Source organism: Rhinolophus ferrumequinum, chromosome 4, assembly GCF_004115265.2.
Source record: "Rhinolophus ferrumequinum isolate MPI-CBG mRhiFer1 chromosome 4, mRhiFer1_v1.p, whole genome shotgun sequence".
NCBI classification, from domain to species: Eukaryota; Metazoa; Chordata; class Mammalia; order Chiroptera; family Rhinolophidae; genus Rhinolophus; species Rhinolophus ferrumequinum.
The window spans coordinates 60,579,897-60,592,267 of record NC_046287.1 but is presented as its reverse complement, the minus strand read 5'-3'; the positions used below and the strand labels follow the sequence as shown (position 1 = coordinate 60,592,267).

At 34.2% G+C, this 12,371-nt stretch overlaps 2 protein-coding genes across 2 annotated transcripts in view; one reads left to right on the top strand and one right to left on the bottom strand.

The window, feature by feature from the left end:
* Window positions 1-12,086, top strand: part of ADAM32 (ADAM metallopeptidase domain 32) — a 92,256-nt gene extending 80,170 nt beyond the window's left edge. The window contains exons 17-18 of the mRNA XM_033104017.1: window positions 10,083-10,182; window positions 11,923-12,086. Coding sequence (XP_032959908.1) covers window positions 10,083-10,182; window positions 11,923-12,086 — 264 coding nt within the window. The remainder of the gene's footprint in view (window positions 1-10,082; window positions 10,183-11,922) is intronic.
* Window positions 10,365-10,855, bottom strand: LOC117021489 (dynein light chain 1, cytoplasmic-like). The gene has a single exon (XM_033104673.1). The coding sequence runs from the start codon at window positions 10,814-10,816 to the stop codon at window positions 10,547-10,549; it is 270 nt and encodes an 89-aa protein (XP_032960564.1). The 5' UTR covers window positions 10,817-10,855; the 3' UTR covers window positions 10,365-10,546.
* Window positions 12,087-12,371: the final 285 nt, after the last annotated feature.

Genomic DNA, 12,371 nt, shown 5'->3' with positions numbered 1-12,371 from the left:
AGTATTCTTGGCTAATTTTTTTTTTCTTTCAACACTTTGAATATGTCATTCCACTCTCTCCTGACCTTAAGGATGTCTGCTGAGAAATCCAGTAATAGCCTATTGGGGGTTCCTTTGTAGATTACAGTTATTTTTTCCTCTTGCTAGTTTTTAAGATTTTCTCTTTGTCTTTGATTTTTGTGAGTGTCATTGTAATATGTCTTAGAGAAGGTCATTTTGTATTGAGATACTGGGGTGATCTGTTAATTTTATGGATTTGGATGTCCAAGTCTCTCCCCAGGTTTGGAAAGTTCTTCTTTTTTTTTGAAAAATATTTTTACTATAATATAGCTAACATACAATATTATATAAGTTTCAGGTATACCCCATTGTTATTCAACATTTATATATGTAAAGAAGTGATCACCATGATAAGTCCAGCAACCATCTGACACCGTACTACATTATCACAATATTATTGACTGTATTTCCTATGCTGTTCATTTCACCTGCATAACTTATTTGTTTTATACCTGGAAATTTGAACCCTTTATTCCCCTATATACTTTTCACCCCTCTTTTAATTTATCAATGACAGTTGACATTCAATAATATTTTGTATTTATTTCAGGGGTACAACATAGTAGTTAGACATTTACGTAATTTTAGAAGTGATCCCTCTGATTAGTCCAATACCCACCTGGCACTATATATAGTTATTACCACATTATTGACTATATTTCCTGTGCTTTAACTTTACATCCCTATGACTGTTTTATAGCTACCAATTTGTAGTTCTTAATCCCTTCTAAGCCCTGCCTGCAACCCCTCCCATCTATCACCCTGATAAATCTAGTACCCATCTGACACAATATACAGTTATTACAATATTATTGGCTCTATCCCTTATGCTATACCCTACATCCCCATGACTATTTTGTAACAACCAATTTGTACTTCTTAATCCCTTCATCTTTTTCACTCACCCCCAACAGCCCTCCCATCTGGAAACCATCAAAATGTTCTCTGTATCTATGAGTCTTAATTCCCCTTAATTCCGAGACAACCATGACAGTGCAACTAAAGACACTCATGAAAAAGGACTTCCAGAACTGCTTCAGAAAGTGGCACGATGGGATAAGTGTGTTCAAAGAGAGGAGGAGTATTTGAGGGGAATTAATGGCAATGTGTCTTTTACTCTAATACATTTTTTTAATTTAAACAATCACCTTATTGTTTGATCCCACCTCATAGGTCCTCTTTCAACTCTACCACTTGTAGTGTAGGTAACCTTATAGTAAGAAAATAATCCATATATACTCTCCCATCACTTGTATCATGCTGTCATTTTACTTACACAGAATCATACTTAATCTAATACATTGTTGCTATTATTATTTTGAATAATTGGGTAACTATTAGGTCAATTATGAAGAGGAACCATAAAAGTTTTTATTTTGTGTTCACTTATTCCATTTCTAATGCTCTTTTTTTAATGTAAATGTGATTTTTCTGACCTATATAATTTTCTTCTCTGATAAACTTCTTTTATCATTTCTTCCAAGGGAAGTCTACTGAAGACAAATTTCTCAATTTCTGTTTGAGAAAGTCTATTTCTTTTTCACTTTTGAAGGATAACAAATTCTAGCCTGGCAATTCTTTTCTTATGAACACTGTAAACATTTCACGCCATGCTCTTCTTCCTTGCATCATTTCCAATGTGATTTTTATCCTCATGCTTCTCTAGACAAGGGGTTTAACCCCCTCTGGCTTCTTTCAGGACTTTTCTTTGTCTTTGATTTTCTGAAGTTTGAATATGATACGTAGGTGTAAATTTTTGTCATTTATCCTGCTCTGTTTTCTGAGTTTCCTGGATCTGTGGTTTGGTGTCTGACCTTAATTTTGCAAAATTCTCAGTCATTTTGCTTTACATTTCTTGTTTCTTTCTTTCTTTGCCTTCTAATATTCCCATTACACATATGTTATATCTTTTGTAGTTGCTCATAGTTCCTGCAAATTCTGGCTTGCCCTCCCTGCCACCCCACCCCCGCCACCCCAGTCTTTTTTCTCTTTGCTTGTCATTTTGGAAGTTTCTATTGAGATATCCTCAAATTCTGATTTGACAAATCTGCTCCTGACCCCATCAGAGGCAATTTTCATTTCTGTTACAGTTTTTATCTCTAGCATTTCTTTTTGGTTCTTTCTTAGAATTTCCATCTCTCTGCTTATTTTGCCCATTTTTATTTGCATGCTGTCTACTTTATCCACTAGCCCTTAGCATATTAATTATGGTTGTTTTAAATTCCTGGTCTGATAATTACAACTTCCTTTCCATAGCTGAGCTTGCTTTGTCTGTTCAAAATATACTTTTTCCTTTTTCATATGCCTGCAACTTTTTTCTTAATAGCTGGGCATTATGTACTGGGTAAACGGAACTGCAATAATGTAGTGGTAAGATGTGTGGAAGAGGAGGGGAAGCTTTCGCTAGTCCTATAATTAGGCCTCAGTCTTTTAGTGAGCCTTATACCTCTGGACTGTGAATTTCTCTTTTACCCCCTTAGGTAGGACAGGATGGCTAGAGTATGCTAGAGTTGGGTATTTCCCTTCTCCTATGTCAGTTAGGCTCTGAAAAAACTTCAGTAAGTTTAGGCGCTGGTAAAATAATTTCTTTTGAGGTTAGGCCATATTAAGAAGAACAGAATACTCTGGTGTATTTTGACTTGTTTCTTTCCCCTCCCCCGGCTGGAAGTACAAGGGAATTTTTCTTCTATATTCAATGTGAGAATCTGTTCTAGCTCCTGAATGTAAAACTCATAAAAGTGGGGGGACCCACCATTAACTGAGCCCCATGGAGTTTTTAACTCTCAGACTTTTCTAAACTGAGCTTTCAGTAATACATCAACAATAATTTAATTTTTTCTACCCTGGGTCTGACTCACATGGGGGTTTCTGTTCTAGTAAGTTGTGATTCTCTGTATTTGCTTGACAATCTCTCCAGTTTTGGAGGTAAGAGTTTGTCTTGTAATATTACTTCTATGATGGATATAATAAGAATTGTTGACTTTTAAAATTTGTTTATCTCTTTACTTGTTAGGATGGAGTGGTGACTTCCAAGATCCTTATATGTCAGATCAGAAATTGGTGTTCTCAGAAATGCTAAAAAGTGGGTCTCTGCTGCTATAGCTAGCGAAATATGAATTAGGCATACATAAATAAGAAATTCATTAAAATGCTTTTCTGAAGACACAGTGAAAACTGTTTACTAAAACTTTACAGAAATCTTCCAATGCAGTGCATCCAAAATGCAGTTAATCATTTTATAAATTAAGAGCTTAAGAAAACCCAGTAAATACTCAGATGTGATTATTTTGCATCCAAATACCAAATAACTATTTGATGAGTTGACTAGCAGACAAACTGATATTGCCTAGACTACAGTTGGCCTAGGCAAATTGGCTTTCAATGGATTGCCTTTCAGAAAATTAGCTTAAAGACAAAAATCACACAATATTAGAATAATAAATATTAGAATAATAAGAAAAAACAAATTGTATTATTAGTAAGTTAAAAAAACACATTTGAAAACAAGTGTGAAGCATTATTCCAATTTAAAAATTTTGTTTCTGTTGAACACTTTCAGCAGTCATAAATTTATGTGAAAGGAATAAATAAATGGGCAAGGCTCATTTGATATACAACAATAGTCATTAAACTACTTATGTTACCACTGACACACCACCTAATTATATTGCTTTAGTATAGTTTATTTTTTGAAGTGTCTCTTTGCATTCACACGTTTATATATACATATATTCACTAATATATTTAACTTTATATAATCATACCAATGTTATCGCATTAATTTTTGTATTGTTCTCTTATTATCAGTTTACCAGGAATCATTCCTTCTTTGTTTATTCTAGATTTATTTAATCATGTGCAGAGATGTATTCATATACACATATATTCTTTGATATTAGCAAGAGCCCACTACTCTGCTTAGCACATACTAGGAACTCAAATATTTGCTGAATGAGTATCTAGCTAGCTGTCTATCTATCGATTGAGCTATCTATCATCTATCCATGGATTGATATTAGATTTAGATATAGATCATATCACACATTTCTATATCTTACCTTTTTGTTCAACAAACTTAAATCCTTCTAAGTTTGTAGATATAGCTTTGATAAATAAGCCTCCTTGTATGTATGTCCTTGCATGCTGGCACCTATATTGCTGTGGGATGTTTACCAGGAGTGCGACTGCTTGTTTGAAGGACCTATATATTTAAAATTTTAGTAATGATAGCCTTTAGTAATGATAGCCTTCCCAAAATACCAAAACATTTAATTTTGCTTACAAAGTAAAAAATTACCTCCTCCTCCTCATCTCTTTTACTCTCGATCCTCTTGAGCAATGAATGTTATGAATACTACATTTGAACACTCTGTGCATGCAGTATAAAACTTATTTTGAGGCTAAATTTCTCCAACAGTCCAATTGTTTGCCTGCTCATAATCTAAGTTCTCCTTCAGATTCATAGACATTACTTATTCTTTTCTTTCCCCATAAAAGATGTACTATTTACTCATCATGGAAGATTTGGAATATTTAGAAATCTAAAGTAGAAAGCAAAATTAGTCATCTTTTTGCAATACAGAGATAACTCTTCTAAAAGCATTGTTTGCCTTGTATGCATATGTGTACATATATATATATATAAATTAATTTATTAATTCATCAAATATGTTTATGTGTATGAGTGTGCTAATTAATTCAGTCACTCACTGATTCAACAAAGATAACATGGTACTATATATATAAAGAAAAAAGCATGCTTTTTAAAAAATTTTGTTTTTTTACTCTTCTATTTTAGAATTAAATTTACTGGGGTGACACTGGTTAATAAGATTATGTTTCAAGTGTATAATATTATAATACATCATCTGTATATTGGATTGTGTACTCATCACGTAAAGTTTAGTCTCCTTCTGTCACCATATATTTAACCCCTTTATACTTTTCAGCATCCCCCACCACCCTTCTTTTCTAGTAACCACCATACTCTTATCTCTGTCAATGAGTTTTTTTTCTTTGTTTTGTTCATTCATTTGTTGCTTTCTGTTTTATATCTCACATATGAGTGATATAATACGATTCTTGTCCTTTAATGTCTGACTTATTTCATTTAGCATGATACTCTCAAAATCCATCCATGTTGTAGATGGCAGGATTTCATCTTTTGTTATGGCAGAGTAGTACTCCATTGTATATATGTACCACATCTTTATCCATTATCCATCAAAGGACAGTTGGGTTGTTTCCCTGTCTTGGCTACCGTAAAGATAGGGGTACATATAGCTTTACAAATAATTGTTCTCAAATTTTTCAGACAGATACCCAGAGGAGGGACTGCTGGGTCATGTGGTAACTCTATTCCTAATATTTTGTGGAACTTCCATACTGTTTCCCATAGTGCCTGTACCAATTTACATTCCCACTAGCAATGTATGAGAGTTACTTTTACTCCACATCCTCTCCAGGTCTTGTTATTGCTTGTCTTGTTGATAATAGCCATTCTACCAGGTGTGAGATGTACCTTATTGTGGTTTTGATTTGCATTTCCCTTATACATAGGGAAGTTGAGTATTTTTTCATGTATCTGATGGCCAGTTTGTTTTTTTTTGTTGTTAAGTTGTATAAGCTCTTTATATATTTTGGATATTAGCCCCTTATTTTACATATTGTTTGCAAATATCTTCTCCCATTTGCCTTTTTGTTTTGTTTATGGTTTCTTTTGATGTGCAGATGCTGTTTAGTTTGATATATTCCCATTTATTTTTGCTTTTACCACCCTTGCCTTTAGGGTCAAATTCATAAAATCCTCTCTAAGACCTAAGTCCATAGGTTTAGTACCTATGTTATTTTTATGCATTTAATTGTTTTAGGTCTTATATTTAGGTGTTTGATCCATTTTGAGTTAATTTTGGTGTCTGGTGACAGATAACAGTCTAATTTCATTCTTTTGTATATGGCTTTCCACTTTCCCCAGCACCATGTATTTAAGAGGGTTTCTTTTCTCCATTGTATGTTTTTGGCTCATTTTTCGAAAATTGTCTGCCCATAAATATGTGGGTTTACTTCTGAGTTCTTAATTATGTTTCATTGGTCTGTGTGTCTGTTTTTCTGCCCATACCATGCTGTTTTGATTTTTGTCGCTTTGTAGTAATAATTGAAGGCAGGAAATATGATAACTTCAGCCTTGTTCTTTTTTCTCAGGATTGCTTTGGCTGTTTGGTTTTTTTATGTGTGTGTGTGTGTGTGATTTCATACAAATCTGATGCTTTTTTGTTCTATTTCTCCCCAAAAGCAAAAGTCCAGGACCAGATGGCTTCACTAATGTATTCTACCAAACATTCAAAGATGATTTAATACTTGTCCTTCTCAAACTCTTCCAAAAAATGGAAGAAGTGGCAATACTTCATAACTCATTTTATGAGGCCAACATTATCCTGATACCAAAACCTGGTAAAAATAACACACAAAAAGAAAACTACAGACCAATGTCTCTGATGAATACAGATGCAAAAATCCTAAACAAAATACTAGCAAATCTAGTGCAACAATACATTAAAAATATTACACATCACGATTAAGTGGGGTTTATTCCAGAGGCACAAGGATAGTTCAGCATATAAATATATGCAAATTGATCAATGTGATAAACCACATAAATCAAGGATAAAAATCATAAAATCCTATCAGTAGATGTAGAAAAAGTTTTTGACAATATACAACATTCATTTATGGTTAAAACCCTTAATAAAATGGATATAGAAGGAAAGTACCTCAACATAATAAAGGCCATATATGACAAACCCTCAACTAATAACATACTTAATGGTGTAAAACTGAAAGCTTCTCCTCTGCAATCAGGAAAAAGAAAGGGATGCCCCTTCATACCACTGTTATTCAACATGGTATTGGAAATCCTTGCCAGAGCAATCAGGCAAGAGAAAGAAATGAAAGGCATTCGGACTAGGAATAAAGAAGTCAAATTGTCACTTTTTGTAGAGGACATGTTTCCTTATATAGAAAAACCTAAAGACTCCACAAAAAACTATTAGAAACAATAAAGAAATACAGTAAAATGGCAGGATACAAAATCAATGTACAAAAATCCATTGTGTTCCTATATACTAAAAATGAAATTTCAGAAAAAGAAATAAAAATAAGCAACTCCTTTTGCAACTGCAAGAAACAGAATAAAATATCTAGGAATAAACTTAACAAAGGATGTGATGGACTTATACACTGAACAAACACTACAAGACATTATGAAATGAAATGGAAGAAGACATACAGAATGGAAAGATATTCCATGGTCATGAAATGGAAGAATCAACATAATTAAAATGGCTATATTACCCAAAGCAATGTACAGATTTAATGCAATCCCTATCAAAATCCCAATGACATTTTTAAAGAAATAGAACAAAAATCATGCATGTCTCTTATGATTAGTGATGTTGAGCATTGGTTCATATCCTTATTGGCCATTTGTGTGTCATTTGTATAGAAATGTCTTATTCAAGTCCTTTTCCTATTTTTTTAACAGGGTATTTGATTTTGTTGTAGTTGAGTTGTGGTTCTTTGTGTATTCTAGATATTAACCCTTTATGAGATGTATGATTTACAAATCTTTTCTCCTGTTTCGTAAGTTGGTCTTTCACGTGGTTGTGTCCTTTGATGCGCAAATGTTTTCAAGGTTGTTATTGACCCCTTTGTCTGGTTTTACTTTTGTTGCTTATGCTTTTAGTGTCATATTCAAGAAATTGAGAAGTCCAATCTCATGAAGGTTCCCCCTATGTTTTCTTCTAGGCGTTTTATAGCCATAGGGCTTACATTTAGGTCTTTAATACATCCTGAGTTAATTTATGTATATGGTGTGCGATAAGGGAAACTTCTTTTGCAGTGGATATTTAGTTTTTTCCAACAGCATTTGCTGAAGAGACTCTCCCTATTGAGTGGTCTTGGCACCCTTGTCAAAGATCATTAGGCCACATAAGTGATATATTACTAATAGCAGTAACTGAGTACATAAATGGAGATAAAGGAACACTCTTCCTTATGGTGTAATCAATATAGGACTACTTTAGTTAAATAATTATCAGTGGATGCTAAAACTAGTGAGTGAAAGTTTTATGAGGACCCAGATACTTACATAATCTTACAAGTGTCTCCTCAGAAATTAGTTATTAATTAAAATGGAAGCATAGTACCTTACAGTGGAAAAATTTGAAAGGCAGCACCTTAAGCAAAGTGATCCAAAAGTAACAGTACAATATTAGGACAAATTGACACCAAGTCTCCTGCGAAGGCTAACATCACTTCTGTGAAATATTTCAGCGTAAAAGTATGCACCCCCCCGCCCGCCCCCACCACACACACACAAACACACACACACACACACACACACACACACTAGCATGAAGGTTGTATGACAGAATCTGGGACATTGGATATCCTGAACACAATACCTTTTTCCCTGTACATTTAAGCCATGAAATAGAGAAATTGGCTTCATGGCTTTAAATTGAGATCTTAGAAATTGAGAGATGTTTTATGTTAGCTTGAGAGGTAGCGTAGCATAGTGGTCAAGGGCAGGGCTTCTGAAACCAGATCTTTTGGGTTTCAATCCTGGCTCTATCATTTACTAGCCATGTGGCTTTTGGCAAGTTAAATATCTGTGCCTCAGTTTTTCATCTGTAAAATGGGAATGATAATAATTCTGACCTCACAGCACTGTTATGAGGATTTAATGAGTAAATCTGTAAAAAGTCCTCAGAATAGAGACTCACACACAGTGGGCAACATAAAGGTGTTTGCCATATTATTATTCAATAATTAATGTATTAATTACAGAAACCATCAGATAAACCATGTTATGCTGTATCTAAGTATCTGATGCCCTCTTGTGATACAAAAAGCCTCTGTTTAAAAATCAAACAAACAAAGCAAACAAACAAAATAAAGCCTGATAGTGGTCAAGGCAGTGTTATGCTTATAAAAGTTTAATAACCACCTGGAGGGAGAGTACAGTCTTCATTTGTAAGTGCAAATACTGCATTACATGTGATGTCACTGAACTTGGAGATGGGAAATATCGTGCACAAGCAGGTCTGGGAGCTGAGGAGCTGATACTAGCTGGCTCTAGCACACCACTGAAGGTATCTCATTTTCATTCGAATTTAAGTATGTGTTTTTGAAACTGCACACTAAATTTTTAGGTTAACATTTGAAGATGTTAAATTTTCTTGATGCGAACATTGTGAGCCTTAATTTAAAGCTTTTTAAAAATTAATTTATTTTTAAATTTTTATTAAATTTATTGGGGTGGCATTGCTTAGTAAAATTATACAGGTTTCAAGTGTACAATTATGCAATACGTCATCTATATATTGCATTGTATTCACCACCTGAGTCAGTTCTCCTTCCATCACTATATACTTGACCCCATTTACTTTCTTCTACCACCTTTCAAAAGCAAAGGAAATAAAAGCAAAAATAAATAAATGGACTATATCAAACTAGAAAGCTTCTGCACAGCAAATGAAACCAAGAACAAAACAAAGAGGCAACCAACAGAATAAGAGAAAATATTTGCAGACACCTCTGAGAAGGGGCTAATATCCAAAATATATAAAGAACTCATACAATTCAACAACAGAAAAAGAAACAATCCAATTAAAAAATAGCCAGAGGACCTGAACAGACCCTTTTTCCAAGAAGACATATAAAAGGCCAACAGATATATGAAAAAATGCTCAGCTTCACTGGCTATTAGGGAAATGCAAATCAAAACTTCACAGGTTTTAAAAGCTGTGTGTGTATGTGTGTGTGTGTGTGTGTGTGTGTGTGTATGTGTGTGTGTACATTAGGGCAAGAAATAATTTGATTTATAGGCTTATCTTTCTAAATCAAATAAAATTATACTAGATGAAAATACAAAAGTAAGCTTGATGATCCAACTAATAATTTTAATTTCTATGAGAAAATATTTCTAAATGATCATTTAAATTTTTAAAAAATGATCCTAGGTGTGCACTTCCCAGATGGAGTGCCATTGTTCTCCGGGCTTCAAACCTCCAGATTGTAAACAGCGTTCCAGAGACGCTTCTATGTTCCCTGAAACACCAGGCAAGTATCTGTCTCTTTACATAGCCAGTTAATAAAATTCTCAAATAGTTTCTCTTCACAGAAAAAAAATGTTAGATTTTTGCCACTTAGGAAGAAACCAGTATTTGTAATTAAAAAGTAAATAGCCTTCTCTTAAGAAATGGAAACTAAATATGCCTTCATTTTTTTTTTGTTTGTTTTGATTTGCTAATTGTTTTATAACCACAACAAATGAGTACAGAGAAAGCCCTGTACAAAACACAAAGGTTCAAGATCAAGGTGTTCCTTTAGGCAAAGCTGAAGATTTCAGTCTCTGGTATTTGGAATTTAGGCTGCAGTCCTTGTTTTTGGATGGATCACTGGGTGTGTAGAACAGTCCATGCTTCTAACCAGATTTGAACAGAAGAATGACCACTTGGCCCAGGTAGAAGTAGATGAAGTGTTTGGTTTCATGTGTCAGGTAACTACCGAAGTTCCTCCCCACGATGCAGTGCCAGGTGGGGTTGTACTTCTTGTCAAACTCCTTCTTAATATGGGCCGCAATGTCCTTCTCTATGTTATACTTCTCCAACGCCTGAGTAGCACACTCCACCGAATCCTGTTGCATCTCCTCGGACAAGTCGGCATTTTTGATCACCGCCTTTCTGTCGCACATGGTTACAGTGGAGCAAGGGTTGGCCGACTGCAACGGTCTCCTGGGGAAGGGGCTGGCGAGCTCAGACCCAGTGGGAGAAGCCGTCGCTACCGAAGCCATGGGGCATCTCCAAATATGCCTTCTTAATCTTGCTCTTTTTTCAAATTTTAACTCTCAAATATCATGATTGAAGCTACGGGTATCTTTTAAAATTTTTATTTATGGATATCATTGACTTTCTCCTTTAAGACTATCTTTCAACATTCCCCCCTTTATAATTGATCCTGTGATTTCAGCTCTAACAGACAGCATTTACTCTGTTCCTGGCACTATTACTACGTGTCTGTTACAGGAAAAAATAAAGGAAATCAAAGATAAGTTTTTACTCCGAAGGAGTTTATAGTTTAAATAAGAAAAATCCATAAATTTCTGTCAAAGAGATCACAGAGGGATGCTAGCACAATGTTCTATGTGTTCACCATGACTTTAGTTTTTATTCATTCATTTAGTTAGCAAATATTTATTGAACTCCTAATATATGCTAGGTGCTGGTCATATAGCCTGGGGATGTATAGTAAGTGAAACAAAGTCCCTCTCCTCATGGAGCTTAAATAATCTTAGCGCACCATACCTAGTGCTAACTAGTTGCAGAATTAGGGTTAGGAATCAAGTCTCCTAGTTTTCATGCCAATGCCATTTTAGTAGCATTGCAGTGGCTCCATACATAAAAACAGATTCTTAATGGCAAAATGTCAACAATCTAATAAAGAAAAACAGTGTATGCACAAATATAGTGAAATTCTTTGATAATGGACCTTGTAACAATGCATATTTATTGGATAACCTTGCAATTACACTATCCCACATTATATATCATGGAAATTATTGGGCCCCACTTACAGGGTTATAGTGAGATTTTGCTGTAGCTGCTATATAATGTAGACTATGTTGCAACTTGGTTTCTGCTCTTTTAGAATGAGAGGTAGTAGAGTTAGTCCAAACTATTACGGTTCTATTATGTTACTTGAATAAGAACAAAAATTAAGAACATTGTAGTTTGCTACAACTTCAAAGTAAAAATAGATTAATTCTTTTACTCTGATTTTTTAATGTGTTTTTATTTTTAGGTTTAATAATGGAAAAAGCTTTTTGGAAGCATGGAAAGAACCGGTGGATTCTAGGTTTCTACATTGCTTTACCTATTGTCATCGTAGCAACCATAATAGCTATTTCATGGACTCTTTTGAAAAAATGGTTCACTGATAAAGAGGAATCCCTAAGTAGCGAGTAAATTGAATTTGTATTCTAAAGTTAAACTTTAGTACCATTTAAATCTAGTCATAAATAAGGCATTATCATGAACAGCAATGATACATTTTACAGGGACTTTGAGTACTACATCAGTATCTCATTTAATTGTGTGTGATAATTTTGAATATTATTATATTTAGAAATACAAAAATTTGGGAGTGTGGTTAAGTAACTTGGCCAAAGTCGTTGCCTTGGTAATTGAGAGAGGAAGAAATCAAATGCACCCACATCTTTTGCTTTCAAATACCCTAGTGGCTCTTAAAAT